We start from the raw sequence: 16,225 nt of genomic DNA on the forward strand, positions 1-16,225 counted from the left end.
ACAAGCAAGTGGAAAAAAAAAGATGTCAGCAGTAGAATTTACAAGCCCATTCATTATACTCTTGAGCTATTAAAATGACATAATTTAACTGGTTCATTGGTCTGCTGTGCAAGAGTTCAGCATTGATAAGTTACCTTTGGGCTTCTACCACTCTGCTCAGTAGAATGTTGCCTGTGTCCCATAGCAAAGAAAAAGTAGCATTGACCTAAGAACTCCTTGCCAGACAAATCAGCACAAGTGCAAACCTCAAATCACAAAATGAAAGCGCTGCAGAGATGCAAAGGAGGAGGGAGTCCTGGGGATGCTACAGCATGAAAGGATCTGAACAATCTCAGTTCACAGGCTGGACCACAGAATGTAAAAGACAGTAGAGACATGTTGTATAAGGAAGCTATTGTCTCCAAGACTTACAGTCTGTCTCGTGGTATGATAGCATAATGAGAATAAATTGGAGATAGAAAAGAACACAATCATTGTCAAACAACTGTCTGAGCACCACTGCCCACTAGCTTCATTTACTACGGCCACCAAGCAAATAAGATTCAAGGATTTCTCTGAAACAGTGGTTTTGTTTACAGTTACTGATCATCACTGACAAGGAATATATTGATAAAGGAAAAAAAAGGTGTCACTGAAATGCTTAAGCCTGATGACAAATAAAATATTGTCTCTCACCCTAAATCATTGTGCTTTTAAGAAAAGTGTGACTAACATAACAGCTAACTGGCACATTCCATGTCATGCTCCTGGTCCGTTTCTGCTGTGCTCAGGAAATAGTGCCGCCTGACAAAAACCCTGTAGGTGTCAGAACTCCAGTAGCTATTTCAGCAAGAGAGAGCTACCATATTTCATGTGTTCACACAGGACAAGACCCTCACCGACAGGTCTGGAGAACTGTCCCTAGAGAGAACAGCCATGTACCATTTCAGGAGAGGAAATGGTACAGTGGGGATCATTGTTCATAAGGCCTGGGGGAACTGGGGCTATTCAACAATATTTACTCATAGGTCTGAACCAGGCCAGAAACACTTGCAATGAAAAACAGCTCCCAGAGAACACAAGGTGACTTTTGCAACATGATGTCACTTTGCATCCAGCAGGATTCAAAGAAAAATTTTACCTGTTAGTTGCAATATACTTTGATTACTTACCAGTTAGTCATGTGAACAATCCAAATCCTAACTTTATAGTATCACAGCATTATTAATATGCATGATAAATTGTGCCACACAACAATCCACTCTGTCACCTTCCTAAGGGGATTGAGAATAGTTAGGCAGCAAATTTCGTCCATCCTGGGATTTTATCAAGGACATAATCAATCACAGAATACCAAGCTGCCTCAGACACCTTCATGTAAGGGAAAGAGAACTACAGGCTTTCTTAAGCTACTTCTAAACATGAGCTGAAGACTCCTGCATAGCCAGTGAGATACCAGGCAAACCTTTTCCTAAAGTGTCACTATGTTAGAAACACTAATTTTAAAATATTTGCTATTACGTACTAGATCATCTACAAAATTACTAAAGGCTGCATATAAGCAAATGAACAGGCAAGAAACAAGCAGACAGTAGAAATCCAAAGACCACTTGTAACATGAAGCTCCACTTAGTGGAAGGAAGGGCAGAAGCAGAGCTAAAACAACCCAGTCCAAAATTATGTTTTAAGTGGAAGTAATCAATTCAGATAAATCAATCAATTTCAGATCAATTATATGCAAGCAATTCCATTTCAGATTAAATTTTACAAAGGAATTTTTCCAGTGGCAAGTACTGAATCATCCCACACACAAAATAAATTCATTAAAAAGTTTAATTTAATAACAAATTCAGAATTAATTTATTAAATACATTACCTTTATATGATAATATATTAAAATAGTAACTGAATCACACTACACATACTTCCACCTTTTATTGCCTAAGGGGCTTAAAGGAATAGAGGATATTAGGAAAAGAGTAATTAAGTGTATCATTTATAAAATGCCTGAACATTTACATTAAAATTCTATTAAAAAAAACAGAATAAAAAATTCTTCCTCTTAGATAAGAAGAGGCCATGAGCAGTTGTGTTGCCATCTAGGTGTTATGCATTCAAATTACTGCTGCACATTTGGATTTAATTAAAATAATTCAGAAATCACTTACACAACAAAAGTACAAGCGTGAACAGCCAATTAACCAAAAGGAAACCTTTATGCGGAAATTGAAAACCATATTCATAGGAGCAGGAAAAGCACTTTCCTTTTACATCATAAGAGCTAAACTGATTAGCACATGGCAAATTTAGTAAAGATTGCTCCAGACAGGAAAAATGTCTTGAGATAAAAGCCTGCCTGATTTGAAACAGAATTCTCCCTTTTTTTTTTTTTTCCTTTTTTTTGCAAAGGGTAATAAAAACTGACAGGCACCTTAAGAAAATGCTGCTACAAGGAAATAACCAGGATGTCCAGCCACTTACTTACATTCAGGAAAGAAGGTAAGTATGAATACCTTGGACGACAAATGTCTAGAAAAAGTCTAGCAAGACTGAGAAAAAAATTTTAGAACACCAAAAGAAGTCAGGAGAAAATAATGTCGCCTCCATACCTTGCTCTTCACAGTCACAGAGAAAAATCAGATAGACAAGGGTAAATGGAGAAGACATAAATACTAAGAGAAAGCAATATCATCTATCCAACTTAATAACTGATGAGGTGCATGGCAACATCACAATCAAAAGGAGTCAGAGTCAGTCAGCAAGGCTATCAGTGGAACCACTAAAGCTAGACCAAGTAACAATGCCAGAACAGTGTATATCTGACCAGCAAAATAAAAATAAGAGACCTGCAATAACTGAAGCAGGATATGTAACTATAGATAACAAGCACTGTTTTTAGTTTTTATGACTGAAATTCAAGGATTTCTTCTCTTACAAAGTACAGTGCAGAAATAACGTAGCATTATGCATTACTGATGCAATCCCCTGGAAAAGGTGATTCCTGCTTCTTGAAAGACTAGGACATGGCTGATCTAACGAGGACTTCCACAGAGCATTTCACATGCTGCTACAGGCAAAGTAACCACAAAAACAGGGACAAAAAAGTAACCAGTGCAATTGAGGTAAGGAAAAAATTGCTGAAACAGGAAAGAACTGCTAGTGCTCAACAGAATCTGCTAAAGAAAAGTGAATAATGCAGTTTCTTAAGGGCAAATCTTGAGACTAGTTTCGTAGAGATCACTTGAGATACTTGAAATGAGTAATGTCAGTTATTAAAGCAGAAACACAACAATAATATTTACAAGACATCATCAACCCAGAGGAGAAAAGCTCATCACACAAAAAGAACTGAAGAACTGCAGCAAAGCAGACTGATATTTAATAGCACTAACTACAAGGTCACATCGTCAAGGACTCAATCTTCACCATGAAGTGGGAAGTTACTCATCAACCAGTAAGAATTACACAGAAAAGAGAAACACAGGAGGTTTTTAGTTGATTTCTGGGCAATTACAAATCCCAAATATAAACATTAGGCGTGAAAAGGTAAACAAAATTGTAGGTAGTATGAAAAACTATACATCTCATATGGCTGCCTTTTGCATCTATGCATGCCTGTATTAATTTTAAAAGCTATTTTCACTGTGTTGGTTCTTTTAAGTTAATTCTCCTTGCTCTACATGCCCAGTGGAGCTAAGGACTGAGCTTTATTTTGAGATACTCACCAGTTCAAGCTTATATTCAAACAAAAGCTACTGTGCAAAAGAAATAATTTGCAAAAAAACTTTCCAGTTTCTATACAAAGTGAAGCCTTTCAAAAAAACCTGCAAAATTTACTACAATCAATTTTCAAGTAGTTTTGAATGGCATACCCAACAGCAGGTACTTCCTTGCCTAGCAAGAAAACATTGTTATATAAGTAACCTACTACTTTGTAAAACCATGTTGGAAAATTGTGTTTCTGTTAAGACAAGGGAAGTACTGTCTGCAGAAATTTCCATCAAAACATCACCTGTAAAATCTGCTGACAATTAGGGCTGATTTTCTTACTCAGAAGTCACAGGTACAGCTTTACTTACTAGCAGCCAAAAGTAGAACGAGCAACCCACCCGAGGACCCTTAACACTAAATGTTGAATCTGGTCCAAACTTTTCAAGATTTTATTTGCAGAAATTCTCATTTGCAGAAAGTGAATGGGCATATTATCAGATTGGATTGCCATATTCAAAAATGCCACAGCTTCCCTTCCATTCTGTATTACAAAAGTCCTACTTTTTCTTCCTCCTGACTTTTATTTCCTCTATTCTCTTGTTCTTAGTCTTCCTGCTGCACAGTCAGCTGCTGCTTCAGGCTTTGTGAGTTTTAAGAAAAAAACCCTTTCAGTTAATGTGAGAGGTCTCACTGTTCTCACTGTTCAATTTTTTTTCAATTGTCACAGGAAGAAACAATATGATCCTGAAGAGAATACATGAGCAAGAAAATTATTTAGTGAGATGAAAAATTAGGTCAGACTGTTGTGGGCATCATGATTTAAAACTAAAAGTTATCTTTATAAGCAGTTAAAAAAAATTTCAAATCTACCGTGTGTTATAAACATTTAACATACTTGGTAATTACATACCTCAATGCTTACTAAGACATCAATAGATGATATTAGATTTGCTTATAAGCCATCTGTTACCATGCTAACAATCAGTTAATGCATTAAAAATTTGTTAACCCTTTACAAATGTTAGGGTCATGTTGTAATTGGGAGTAACACTACCTACCTCCATGTTAATTCATTAATGCTTTTAACACATCTCTTTCACAAAGCAAGATATTTCAGCAGAATGAAGCAGCAACTTCCAACAAGGAATTAGGAATTTTTGTTTAATCCAAAACAATGTTTAACCATTCAATTGTTTTAAAACAGAATGTTTGCTCTGTTTATTTCAGTAATTTCCAGAAGAAGCTACAATTCCAAAGAATTTCTCTAGGAAATGAGTCTTACCCGCAAAAAAGAGCCTCACTCAGAGAATAAAACCCAGAGAGCTTTGGTGGGTGAATTTCTTTGTTGTCTGACATTTCTCATTAAAAGATCAACTTCAAGTTGCCTACAGTGTGGCCAAAAATAACTTTTTAGGATGAATCTTTTCAAGCTGAGCACCTTCACAATAATTCTTATAGGTAAGAAAGATGAATTTCAACAAAGCATCTATTTATGACTATGACAAAACAAAATCATATATAAAAGGTCCGTGATAAAGCCACAATGAATGTTTTTCTCATTTATGTCAGAAGTGGTTTTTTGTCAATTTGTGAGAAAATCCATCCCAAGCCATACATTTTGGAAGTTCAGTTTGGGCATGGGAAAAGAAAATCAGTTCTGCATGTTCCAACCAAGATATCCTACGGTCTAAATTTCTAGAATTAAGAACTTCTGGCCAGTATTTCTGAAAATTCCATTCTTCCTGAATTTAATTAAACCTACTTAAAACTCCTCATGCTATTAATTTTGCACAGGACAAGCGAACACAATTTGGCTTATGACTACAGGCATTTATTGGGCCTTCCACTGTAACGTGAAGCTTTGACACAAAGTGGAATAAGGGAGGCCAACTCAAACCAGAAGCCTCATTGAAAAAGAAAAAAAAAAAAAAATCAAAATTCCGGAACAGGAAGAAATAAATGTTTGAAAGCAGCCAAACAGCTCAAGGGTGGATAAAACAAGGAAAAGGGGCCATGCCCACTGAAACCTATTGATACTGCTCTGTACCCAACTTTCATTAACTTTGTTAAACCAAGAATAAAGAACTATAGAGTTGATCAAAATCTTCTTAACTTGGGTGATGAATCCCGTGAAGTTTATCATCCTAAAATGCAACAGAATCTGTGGTTTTGCTTAAGTAGTTTATTTAAACTCTAGGTATTTAAAAGAAAACTGTTGCAAATTCTTGCAAATTTTGCAAAGTCATCAGAAAAAAAATGAATTTGGAAGAGCAGGAGTAAGACTTCTCCAGAATCTGGAAGACGTTCAGAGAACAACATAAACAGTTGAAGGAAAAGTGGGTATCAAAGAAATCAAGTATTTTGCTTCTTTTCTCTTCCCTGATGAAAAGTTCTTAATTCCCGAGAAACTGGTATGTAGCACAAACTAAACATTTTCACAGGAACCAATTTATTGTCTTCAGTTTTTCATGCCTAATTGAAATTAACATAAACATCAAACTTAAAGAGACTGCAGTGGATATTCTGTTTTCAAAGACCTGTTTTCTAAACATTTCAGAAAAAACTACAATATTTTAGTCTTCTCAGATTGATTATTGAGAAGTAAATGAATTTCCCAAACTCTGTGCCTCTTACTTATTTCTGTAGAATGGACTTCACATCATCTCTTCTAACACCGTTGTGACAAAGCAGATCAATATCTATCCTGATTGGCACAGTGCTTCTCTCATATAAGATCTTAGAAAAATTGACAACTCTATCTCTGGAATGAGTTTGAGAAACATACAATAAAGGGACAAAGGCACTTATTCACAATAAGGAGGAAAAGGAAGACATCAATTAATTGTGATTTACAAATGCTACTCGTAGCTCCCAGGAAAAGACAGAATAATTCAACTGAAAGTTATGAAAACAAAAATATTGACCAAGTCTGAACAAACACAAGCAAAGTTTCTGTGACCTTTCCCAACTTGCATTTTTAAAATTCTAAAATGTACACATAATAACATAAAATGATTACACAAATGAAGAACTAATTCTATATACAAAAATTTTACATTCTTCTAACTACTGCAACAACTGCTTAGTACCAGTATGTGCAGTACTCTAACAATTGCTTAAAAGCAATGCTTTTGTGAAACAGAAAAATTAGATTTAACAAAATAATTAAATAAAACATGGCAATGTTACCCTAAATTTAGGTAAAGAATGTATAAGATAGCCTAAAAACTGTTAAGTCTAGAATAGAAGCAGACGTGTAGTGTTTAGGATTCACTTTCAAACTTTAAACTAAACAGTGCTATATTTTAGCTTCCCCTTAGTATATGTCTGCTATGGGTCTTGAGTGAAATAATGAAAGTAGAGCTATTTCACCAATTGCTAATAAATGGAAATATTCATCATTCACTCAGCAAATTCTTTTTTTTTTTTCCTTGAAAAGCACCGGAACCTGAAGACACCACTTTTCCAGGTCTCTCTTCCTCTCACATTCCATTCACAAAAACAGTCTAGGCAAAAAGATGAAAACTGGGAGAGATGAGCCAAGAAGGGAAATAGCAAAATGAACTCCATGCCCTTCACCTTCCCGTCTATGGTTCCTTCCAAAAGCAGATGAACCCTTCATCACATCTTTTAAGACAGAATTATTGATGCACTGATCCATATGAATACCTTTAATGTTTTTACGGAAGTCCTGTCTATGTACCGAGTTGATCAGAGTATCAGCTGCTTACTCAACTCAGACCTTTGCTCTACTAACTCTGACAGCTTAACTATGATTGGTTACTTCAAATCAAAACTCTGATCAATAAGCAATTAGTGCTCAATCATCATACTTTGAACATGAAGCAGCCATGTGCTTTTTTTCCTGTTAATACATTTTAGTTATTTGAAAACGCAGATATTTACAATTCAATAAAATTTAAAATCTAATAAAAAATTGTAAAATTCTTCTTAACTACTTAGCTAGAACATCATGTGTTATTGTACCTGTTACACTGGAAGACTACTGAGACACCACAATACGTGCTCTCACATTTTAATGTTCAGAATCCAGCTACAAACAATGCTAGTTAATAGTACCAACAGAAGCATGTAAGAAATCTAGGTACTTTCCTCTTTTTTTTCCCCTTTTTGTCCATAAAGTTGTAGGTTGTTCATCATCATGCAAGAAAAATGAAGACTGGACTACCAAGTTCAGAAAAAATGTTTAAGGTAACAGTAACGCTACTAAGTGTGGTTATCGACTAAACTGTCACGAAGCTAGAGCCCAGAATGACAAATTTAGACTAAAGAAATACAATGTTTTAAAATTAATCTTTAAATAGACCTATTACATAGTTGCATACAACTATTTCTGACTGAAAAAACCCTCCAGATTTAAAAAAGGTCTTTAAGATCAGTCACCAGAGTGTATCTGTCAGCAAAACTCCTTTACTCATAAACACAAAACTTTGTTACACTCGTGAATGTTCCAATACTTGAACTCTATATTTATACATAAATACATGCTTATATTTAAACACAAACTCACTGCATGTTAGAATTGGCATTTTGTTTAAATATGAAATATTGAATATAAAATTTCTAAAATTAGCTTATAGTTTTATCTGGTCCAGACTAATTCTAATTAAAAACAATGAGGAGAAAAACACCAAACCAAAACACTTCCCCAAAAACCCTTTCTCAGTATCCCTGCAAAAGATAGCATGTTAACACTATCTTTATACGCAATAAACACCACCTTATTTATTTCTGCTAGAGAAATATTTATCAGTGAAGCTGCCAATAACGGTTTGATGCATGCCAGAATCTTCAGAGCACAAACTGCAATGCATTTTTTGTTTCTAAAGAACATCACTTGTAAACTGTGGAACTTAGCACAGTTCTGGAAAATTGTTACAGTGTTGCTATAATTAAAAATCCACAAGGTAGACATACTTAATTAGATACCGGTCTGCAAACATTTAATTCCTTCTCTGTCTTCCCTGCAAAGAGAATTTCTGATCCTTGCCTCCAAGGATCTATTTCAGGCACTATCAATCCTCCTAACCCCACAAGCTGCGTCCCAATATCTTCACATTGGCCAAAAGCCAAAAGAAATACGCTATTTACCTGAGACAAGTGAAGGGAACTAGAACAGTGGGAGCAGCTCAGAAGCAGGAGATGACAATAGTTCTGTACAAGCCCAGCTCTGCTGGAAAATGGAACTAAGCCACTGCCGGGAGAACGGTGTCCCAGGGACAATCAGTTAATGCCAGCTTCAAAAGCCAGAGCTGAGGAGCACCTAACATAATAGCACACCATGACTGCTTGCCACAGGACAGCCAGAGACCCTTCACCTGAACCACTCAGAAGCCAAAGACTATTCAGAAGAACAAACTGGCCATGTTTTTCTATTTCCTATCTGGCCTAGTTCCACATCTGTTCCCATGATCTCGTCTCCAACTCTTACTTCCTACATTATGTTTCATTCCAGACTGATTACTTCTCTTTTCCTTTCAACTGTCAGCTTTGTATGTCCCTTTGTTTTTTATACATTGAAATCAATTTGTCCCAGTAAGTATATGAATGTAGTCTCCTTCAAAGCATTTTAGTGGCCTTTCCACACCAATCACTAGGCAAACACCAGCAGAATTCCTACAAAGTGGTATTTTAAATCTTCCGATATGTTTTGCAGCACAACTCCTTGGGACAGACACAAATTGGTTTTGACATATAAGATACCCTAAAATATTACTCAAATTAAGGGATGAAAATATCTAGCATATTGCTTTATATAAATGTTTTAAGAGAAACATTTTCAAACTGGACTTTTTTTCCTAGAACAAGATATATCAATAGCTGAGTATCAACTTTCTTCAAATATTACTCAGAACACAAATCTCAGTTACAGATCTTTTCTGATCAAAACTTGTGATCACTGCAAACACCTGAACTACAAAATAGCTCTCCCTGATGTTATTCCAAACAGTGAACATATTAATAGTTTTCCTCTTTCTTAGAAAGCCTCATAATCTTAACATAGAGTAACAGGTTAACACAAAGAACCTGCTAATGTGCATAAGTGTGTTGCTAGAAAGTTTACTGGAAAGTATTTCTAAAGTAGCTCAAAACCACACAGTTATGGAGGTGGCAGAAGCAAATGGATAAACCTGCCAGAACTACTTGATAGTGCTGACAAGCAGAACTTACTGTGTCAACATATTGCCCAATTTAGGGGTGGGGGCAAGAAGAAATAAAGGCAACCAGAACCTTGGCAGCAAAGATTAAACTCTTAGACAAAACTGAATTTCCTTTTTTTCAGTGTAACTAAACAATTGCCTCCTACCAATAGTATGGTTTCAAGATGTTTTTGGCATTTTGTTAAGTACAACAGCAATCAACAGTAAGCCGGATTACAATTTTTAATAAGCAAAATTCAGCAGTTTGTATTAAAAAAAAAGAAAAGGATCCTAATGGGAAGAAAAAATACAAGTGTTCTGAGTCTCTGAAATCAGACTGCTATACCAGCTGGTGCTGAGAATAGCCTAAGCATTTGCTTTCAGTTGAACATGAAAATACCAGGTTAAATTCACAGAGAAGAAAACAAGTTTCCAAATTTATGTACTGGCTAATACTTGAGGGATTTTTTTAAACCTTAATTTCAAAATCAAAAGAGCTTTTCTTTAAAAGCAGTTAGCTATTTTTTTCTCCTCGTGATGAGTAAGTATCTGCCAGTTTAATTTGTGACAATTTACAGTCACAATAATAAAGTTCTGTATTCATTAAAGATGTATCTCACTAACCAAACCACAGAAATAAGACCATTTACTGTTGTTTTCACTACTAATTCAAATATACCAAAATTTGTAATGCCTAACATGTAGACAATTAAGAATACTTGTAAATTGAAACACATTTCCCACTCCTCAAAAATGACTGGGAGCTATTAGTTTTTTGTGGTGCTGTGCTCTGTGCAACATCCTATTTACACCAGGCATATTGTGTCTAAAGTGTAATCTTCCTCCAGCCTTCAGTGCTTCAGAGACATTAACCAGCAGCTCACCAGAAGCCACTCCACCTTCATTTAGGGCAGCCAATAAAAAAATTGCAACTCTCCCTTTAAACAGAATGAAGCAGCAAAATGAAATTTCAGGGCTGACTATAAGATGTCCTCTTTGAACAGGACTGGAAAGTGCATATATTTTACTTCAACAGTCTCCTAAAATAATGGGGGTGGAGGTGCACTTGATTTCTTTTTTCACTCTGTTTCTAAAACTAAACGTTGTTTCTAAATGCTATTCTTACCAAACGGATAAGTTAAAGATGTTTGAGAGGTCATACTTTCTTAAGAAAACAACTACCTAAGGAGCAGGCATTTATGAATGATTTACCTGTATTTCAAAACAGAAATTTTTGACTCATCTGACACCGAAACAGCTAACCTAGAAAAAGTCTGAGATTCACTTCACCTAGTACAGATATAACTGCAAGTGCAAGCTCTGCTTTTTTTTCAACTTAAAATGGATTTCACACCATGACAGGTTTCATTCTGCATTAAAATTGCAAATCTTCCATTTGGCCCAGTTTCAGCTGCAATTGATCTGCTTTGTCGTCATAGATTTAAAAAAAAAAAACAGTGAAGGGCACTGCAGCTTTAAATATTTCAGAGCTATGTAGCTAGTAAATAGACTCCATTGCAATATGGCTCTGAAGGTCGTGTCCTATTGTCTCTTTTCTCTGCAAATATTCTGAACAGCATAAAATGGTTTATTTTATACAATACCTCCCTGCCATTTCTAAATCATGTCAATTGTATTAGGCATTTCCTTACTGGAAAAGACAGATATGCCTCTCTTTCCATACACACCCACGCTGCCTCGAGATGTATTCAAAACGTCCACTGTGAATATAACAGCAGGGTGTTCGTGTTAGATGTACACAGCTTTTCATATGGGTGCCTTATGCAAACAGACTCCCTGTTAAATCCCACCACAACACAAGTACAATTTGTTACTGCAATGGTGATAAAATAATTAACTGAATTTCAGGTCAAGAAGCACCTTTGGTTAAAATTAACAGCCCAGTTAGAAAACTGAAGCCAGCAATTTCAACATCTCAGCTTTCTCACATATGGGAGAATATAAAAAAAAAAATCTAATACAGCAGCAAGGGAACGTAGTCTGCCGAACCTGTTTTACATGAAGGCTACTACCTTTCAGATGCTAAAAAAAGAGCAAAAAGCAACAACAAAAAGCTAGAATTGAAAATCGTTGTGGATGCACTCCCTAGGTTCAACCCCATTTCCTTCACGTAAGGTGACTATTTGATGAAAATATGAGTTATGGAAATGCCACTCGGACAGAACAGTAACATGAAACACAGCCCTAGAAAAAATACAAAATTGTGAGAGCTGTCATCATGCAGAAGGTGCATCTAGTCATTTACCTGAAAAGGCAACAGATTGTTGCCATTGTCCGTCCTGAACGCGTTGTCTTCCATCCAGGATTTGGGGGTTAAGGGTGCAGCCCGTGGGAACTTCGGAGGGGCAATGACATTGCTGGAGAAGGGTTTTTTAAGGGGTGAAATGGGATTGAGGGGGGAGGGCACGCCAACTCCCACTCCCACGCCAACCCCCACTCCAACTGCCCTTCGAGGGTCCCTACCAGCCTGCAGCCCACCCCAAGGGTTGGAAGGTGTACTCCAAGCCGCATTTTGGTGGTTATTCCAGCTGGAGGAGGAAGAAGAAGAGGCAGAGGAGGAAGACGGTTTGCTGGTCATGATGGGCTGATGGCTGTAAGCAGCATTTCTCTGGGCAAAAGGTGCCTGATTAGGACTCACAGGTGACCTCCGCTGCTGCTGCTGCTGCTGAGCTTGCTGCTGCTGCTGCTGATGTTGGTGGTGTTGAGTCTGAGCTAGGCCAATCTGAGGTGAGAAAGTGCCACCAAATACAGGGTTGACATGGTGTGGAAAATTCTGGAAAAGCATTGTCCCATTGACTGGAGTAATCCCTTGGAAAAAGCTATCATCCACCGTGTTTGTGGTCCCTGTAGACCAGGTGCTGCCAAACGAGGGAGACAAGGAGGTGCCGGCTGCAGGTTCTTGTTGAGGCTGGTGAAAGCTCAAGCCAGGCAAAATGGGAGACTCCATCTGCATCTTCTCCTTGCTATTTTGGGAGGGAGCCGATGTGCCGATACTAGTCACTGAACTGTTGTCTTCTGGTTTGGGTGTCTCCGACGAGATGGGCGTAGAGGGGGCTTCTGCTGAGTTTGGATCTTGCTGCTGCTGCTGCTGCCGCTGCTGCTGGGGCTGGGCTTTGCTTTTGTCCATCAGTAAATCATCCTGCATGGTTTGCGCAGCTGAAACAGTAGGGGAAAAAACCACAAAGACAGATTATTAACATTGTCATTCATACCACGAGCCAGTCTGTTTTAATCATTTGCCAGCCAAAAATCTCGTCCTATTGCTAGTACTATGCTACAGCATATTGCAAGGCAAACCCGTAATCTTCCCCCTCCCCCATTTAGGAATATGTAACCTTTGATCGTGCTAGATTGCCTTTAAAATATTTTTTAAGATGCTTCACCCTTTTTGATGCCTGTTTCCCTTCAGTCTAAATGAGAGATGTGCTTATAGGGCAGAGATATACAGCAATTTCGCCACGTCTCTTTTCTCTTACACCGGAACTCAGAGCTCTCACCCTGCAATGAGAAACTGATTCTGGTTCCTGTTTTTCCAAGCACCCTCCTCCTCCACCTCCTCCCCCTGGTTATTTGCATACGTCAATAAATACTGCTGCGTCCTTCAGCAAGGTTAAAAAGACACCAGTCTTCGCTCTTCTCCACCCCCTTTTTCTATTAGGGGACCTTTAAAGGAGCCGGGTGCCGATTTTCCTTAATTAACAAGCAAGCTGGCAGTGATTGAGGTTTATCAGAGCGGAGGCGCGCAGGGAGTGCGCTGCCACGGGAGCGGCTCCGCGCTGCACAATCGCTTCCTGCCCGCTCCCTGCCCCAGCCCGCGCCGGCTCCGGGCAGCGCCGGCGATGGCACGGCCGGGAGGGGGCCGGGGCGGAGACACTGCGCTACAAAGCCACCCAAGGCTGCTACGTTTGCCTTCGGTGACCTTACGATCTCTCCGCGTAAAACGCTATTTTACATCAAAGCAGTCCTTTGCTTGAAGGTATAGCTGTCTACTCGCTCTATTTATACACATACATATGAAATCATCGGTGATTTGTCCATTAGAAAAACCTAAGGTCAAAATCAGCAGACCGGGGAGGTATTATTAGACTATGATCTTTCCGATGCTTTCAGATTAAATATAAACCCAGGGAAAATCGAAAAATTTACAATATAGACATGCTGCACATTAAAAACCATCTTTATATGCACAAGACAAAGCTTAGGGATGCAAATTATTTGCTAAATCAATACGTAAGTTAAAACTTTAGAAAGGAAATGTATGCAGAATGGTTGAGGTTTATATTTGCTAGAAAAGGTGCTTCAGATGAAACAGAGATCATATAATTTCATTATTATTTTGAGACCCGATAGTACTAATATAATACAGACATTAATGAACAGCAATTGTATGAAATCACAACAGGAGCCTCCACATTTTGCAGGCTTTTAGTCAATTGAGGAGATCATTCTAAATCTCAAAAGTATTTTAAATTAGCGCCAAATCACTTATTTTAACTGAGTAACTATGTCAAAGACGGCCATCGCTGAATACCTGACCGCATTGCTATTGCGTTAATCATATGACATTTACATGCCTGACTGTATTAGGATTGTTTTTGTAATGTAACAATGTAAAACCAAATCAATTAACTGTTTAAGAAAGGTGGCAAAGTGTGAAACTGCCAACACTGTCCTTTCTGACATCAGATGGTCCAGGTGTATCTTACGTTTTTTTGTTCTTTCCTTTAAATATCTTCTGAGGCATGCACACACATTTTAGTTAAAATCAATGTCAGGAGAGGTTTCTGGTATCTAGTAAATTACTGCTTATGCTCCCCCTGATTTACCAGCTCAATATGTAAAGCGAGCAGCAAGGCTTCCTGAGCAGACCATGCAGTGAGACAACATTAATCTCCTAAGGACAGGGTAAACCATTGCATCTGTTCCAGGCAGCGTTGCTGCTGCTGCTGGGAGTGCAGAAAACCTTGCAAGGCATTTTAAAGCAATACTGCAGTAAACCACAATATACCAAGCTCTGTCTGTGTAGCTTTCCATTAGCTTCACTTCTACCCACATCACCATTACTCCTAAGGCTACATAAAACTACTGATGACTCCACATCAGAGGCAGAAAAGGATTATATGTATCCCTCTCCCCTGGATCTGAGCTATCAGCACAAAAATACATTTAGAAACACACAGCAGCTGAAATGTTAAAATTCTGTCGTCAGTAAAGTTATATTTAAATTAGTTAGTCACCAGGTTATCTATAGTGGCTAGTACAGCAGTTGCTTCAAATGTGTACCTTGACTTAGCTAGCTGGTTTTGAACTTTATCCTAAGGACTGTGATTCATATTCCCTTCCATATTGCTTCTTAAAGGCAAAAATCACTGCACAGTTCAACCCTCTTGTCAAGGTCAAGACCTTCCTTTAATGAATGAAGCCAGCCCAAATTAAAAGATACTGGTTAATAAATGACTTTGAAAGACAGGCCAGCCAATGTCTAATGTTGGACTAGTATGCAGTACTCTTGATTATTTGCTGGTGTAAGTATTTGTACAAATTTACAATCCAATACAGGAAATCTATATCCCCATAGCAATACCAGCTCCATTTGCATGCAGAAACCCACGCAGCCAACACAGAAATGTTTAAGGAACAGTTACCTTTGGATTTTCTGTATTTTAAGATCAATAAAAGGATAGTATATTTATTTTCTTCGTTCGGGTTTGGTATATGACAAATAGTCGACCAGTCTGGCAAGAGCACTTTGACAACTGGAAGCTATCAGCGCATGCTCTCCCCAAGGAATCATGGGGCTTGAAGTCTTACCTACAGACAGCATTTCACTGCTGCTTCCTGAAAGGAAGAGAGCTCGAAAGGAAAAAAAGGAGCACACTCCCTCTTCCCAGGGAAAACAGCTGCAATCTGAATCATCAGCTGTGAGGAAATATTGTCAGACTGAGCTGAAAGTGAGTAACTAAATATGAGCTTTTAAATGGTTTGATTTAGAAGTCCAGATCAAATAGCCACTTATCCAGAATAACTGCTAGACAAAGGAATAGTTCCTGTATTTCCAAACTTCCCTTACAAACTCCTAGCATAAGAAATTAGTTATAAGCTCATAACAGATATAAAATTTACATCTATTACAAAGGAGATTGTGCCACTTACTTAGCTGAAGAATATATTAAAAGATCACGTGTCATAATATAATTTCTAAATATATTCTGGAACTCAAACACAAATAGGTCAAGTATGAAAATTTAAAAACAAATCAAAATCAGTACATAGGTGAAAAGTCGTACTATTTGAATAGTTTCCAGTTTTCAAGTTACAACTTTTTCATTACTGAGTTGTTACTACACTGAAAA

The 16,225-nt window shown here is 37.6% G+C and overlaps 1 protein-coding gene across 7 annotated transcripts in view; it reads right to left on the reverse strand.

Moving 5' to 3' along the window:
- Positions 1 to 16,225, reverse strand: part of CPEB3 (cytoplasmic polyadenylation element binding protein 3) — an 82,215-nt gene that overhangs the window by 61,128 nt on the left and 4,862 nt on the right. For 4 of the 7 annotated variants that reach the window (XM_033065644.1, XM_033065643.2, XM_033065638.1 and 1 more), the window contains exon 2: positions 12,118 to 13,028. In XM_033065644.1, coding sequence (XP_032921535.1) covers positions 12,118 to 13,028 — 911 coding nt within the window. The other 3 variants (XM_033065642.1, XM_033065641.2, XM_033065640.1) reach the window with 3 other exon arrangements.

Source organism: Catharus ustulatus, chromosome 8 (assembly GCF_009819885.2).
Source record: "Catharus ustulatus isolate bCatUst1 chromosome 8, bCatUst1.pri.v2, whole genome shotgun sequence".
In the NCBI taxonomy this organism is placed as follows: Eukaryota; Metazoa; Chordata; class Aves; order Passeriformes; family Turdidae; genus Catharus; species Catharus ustulatus.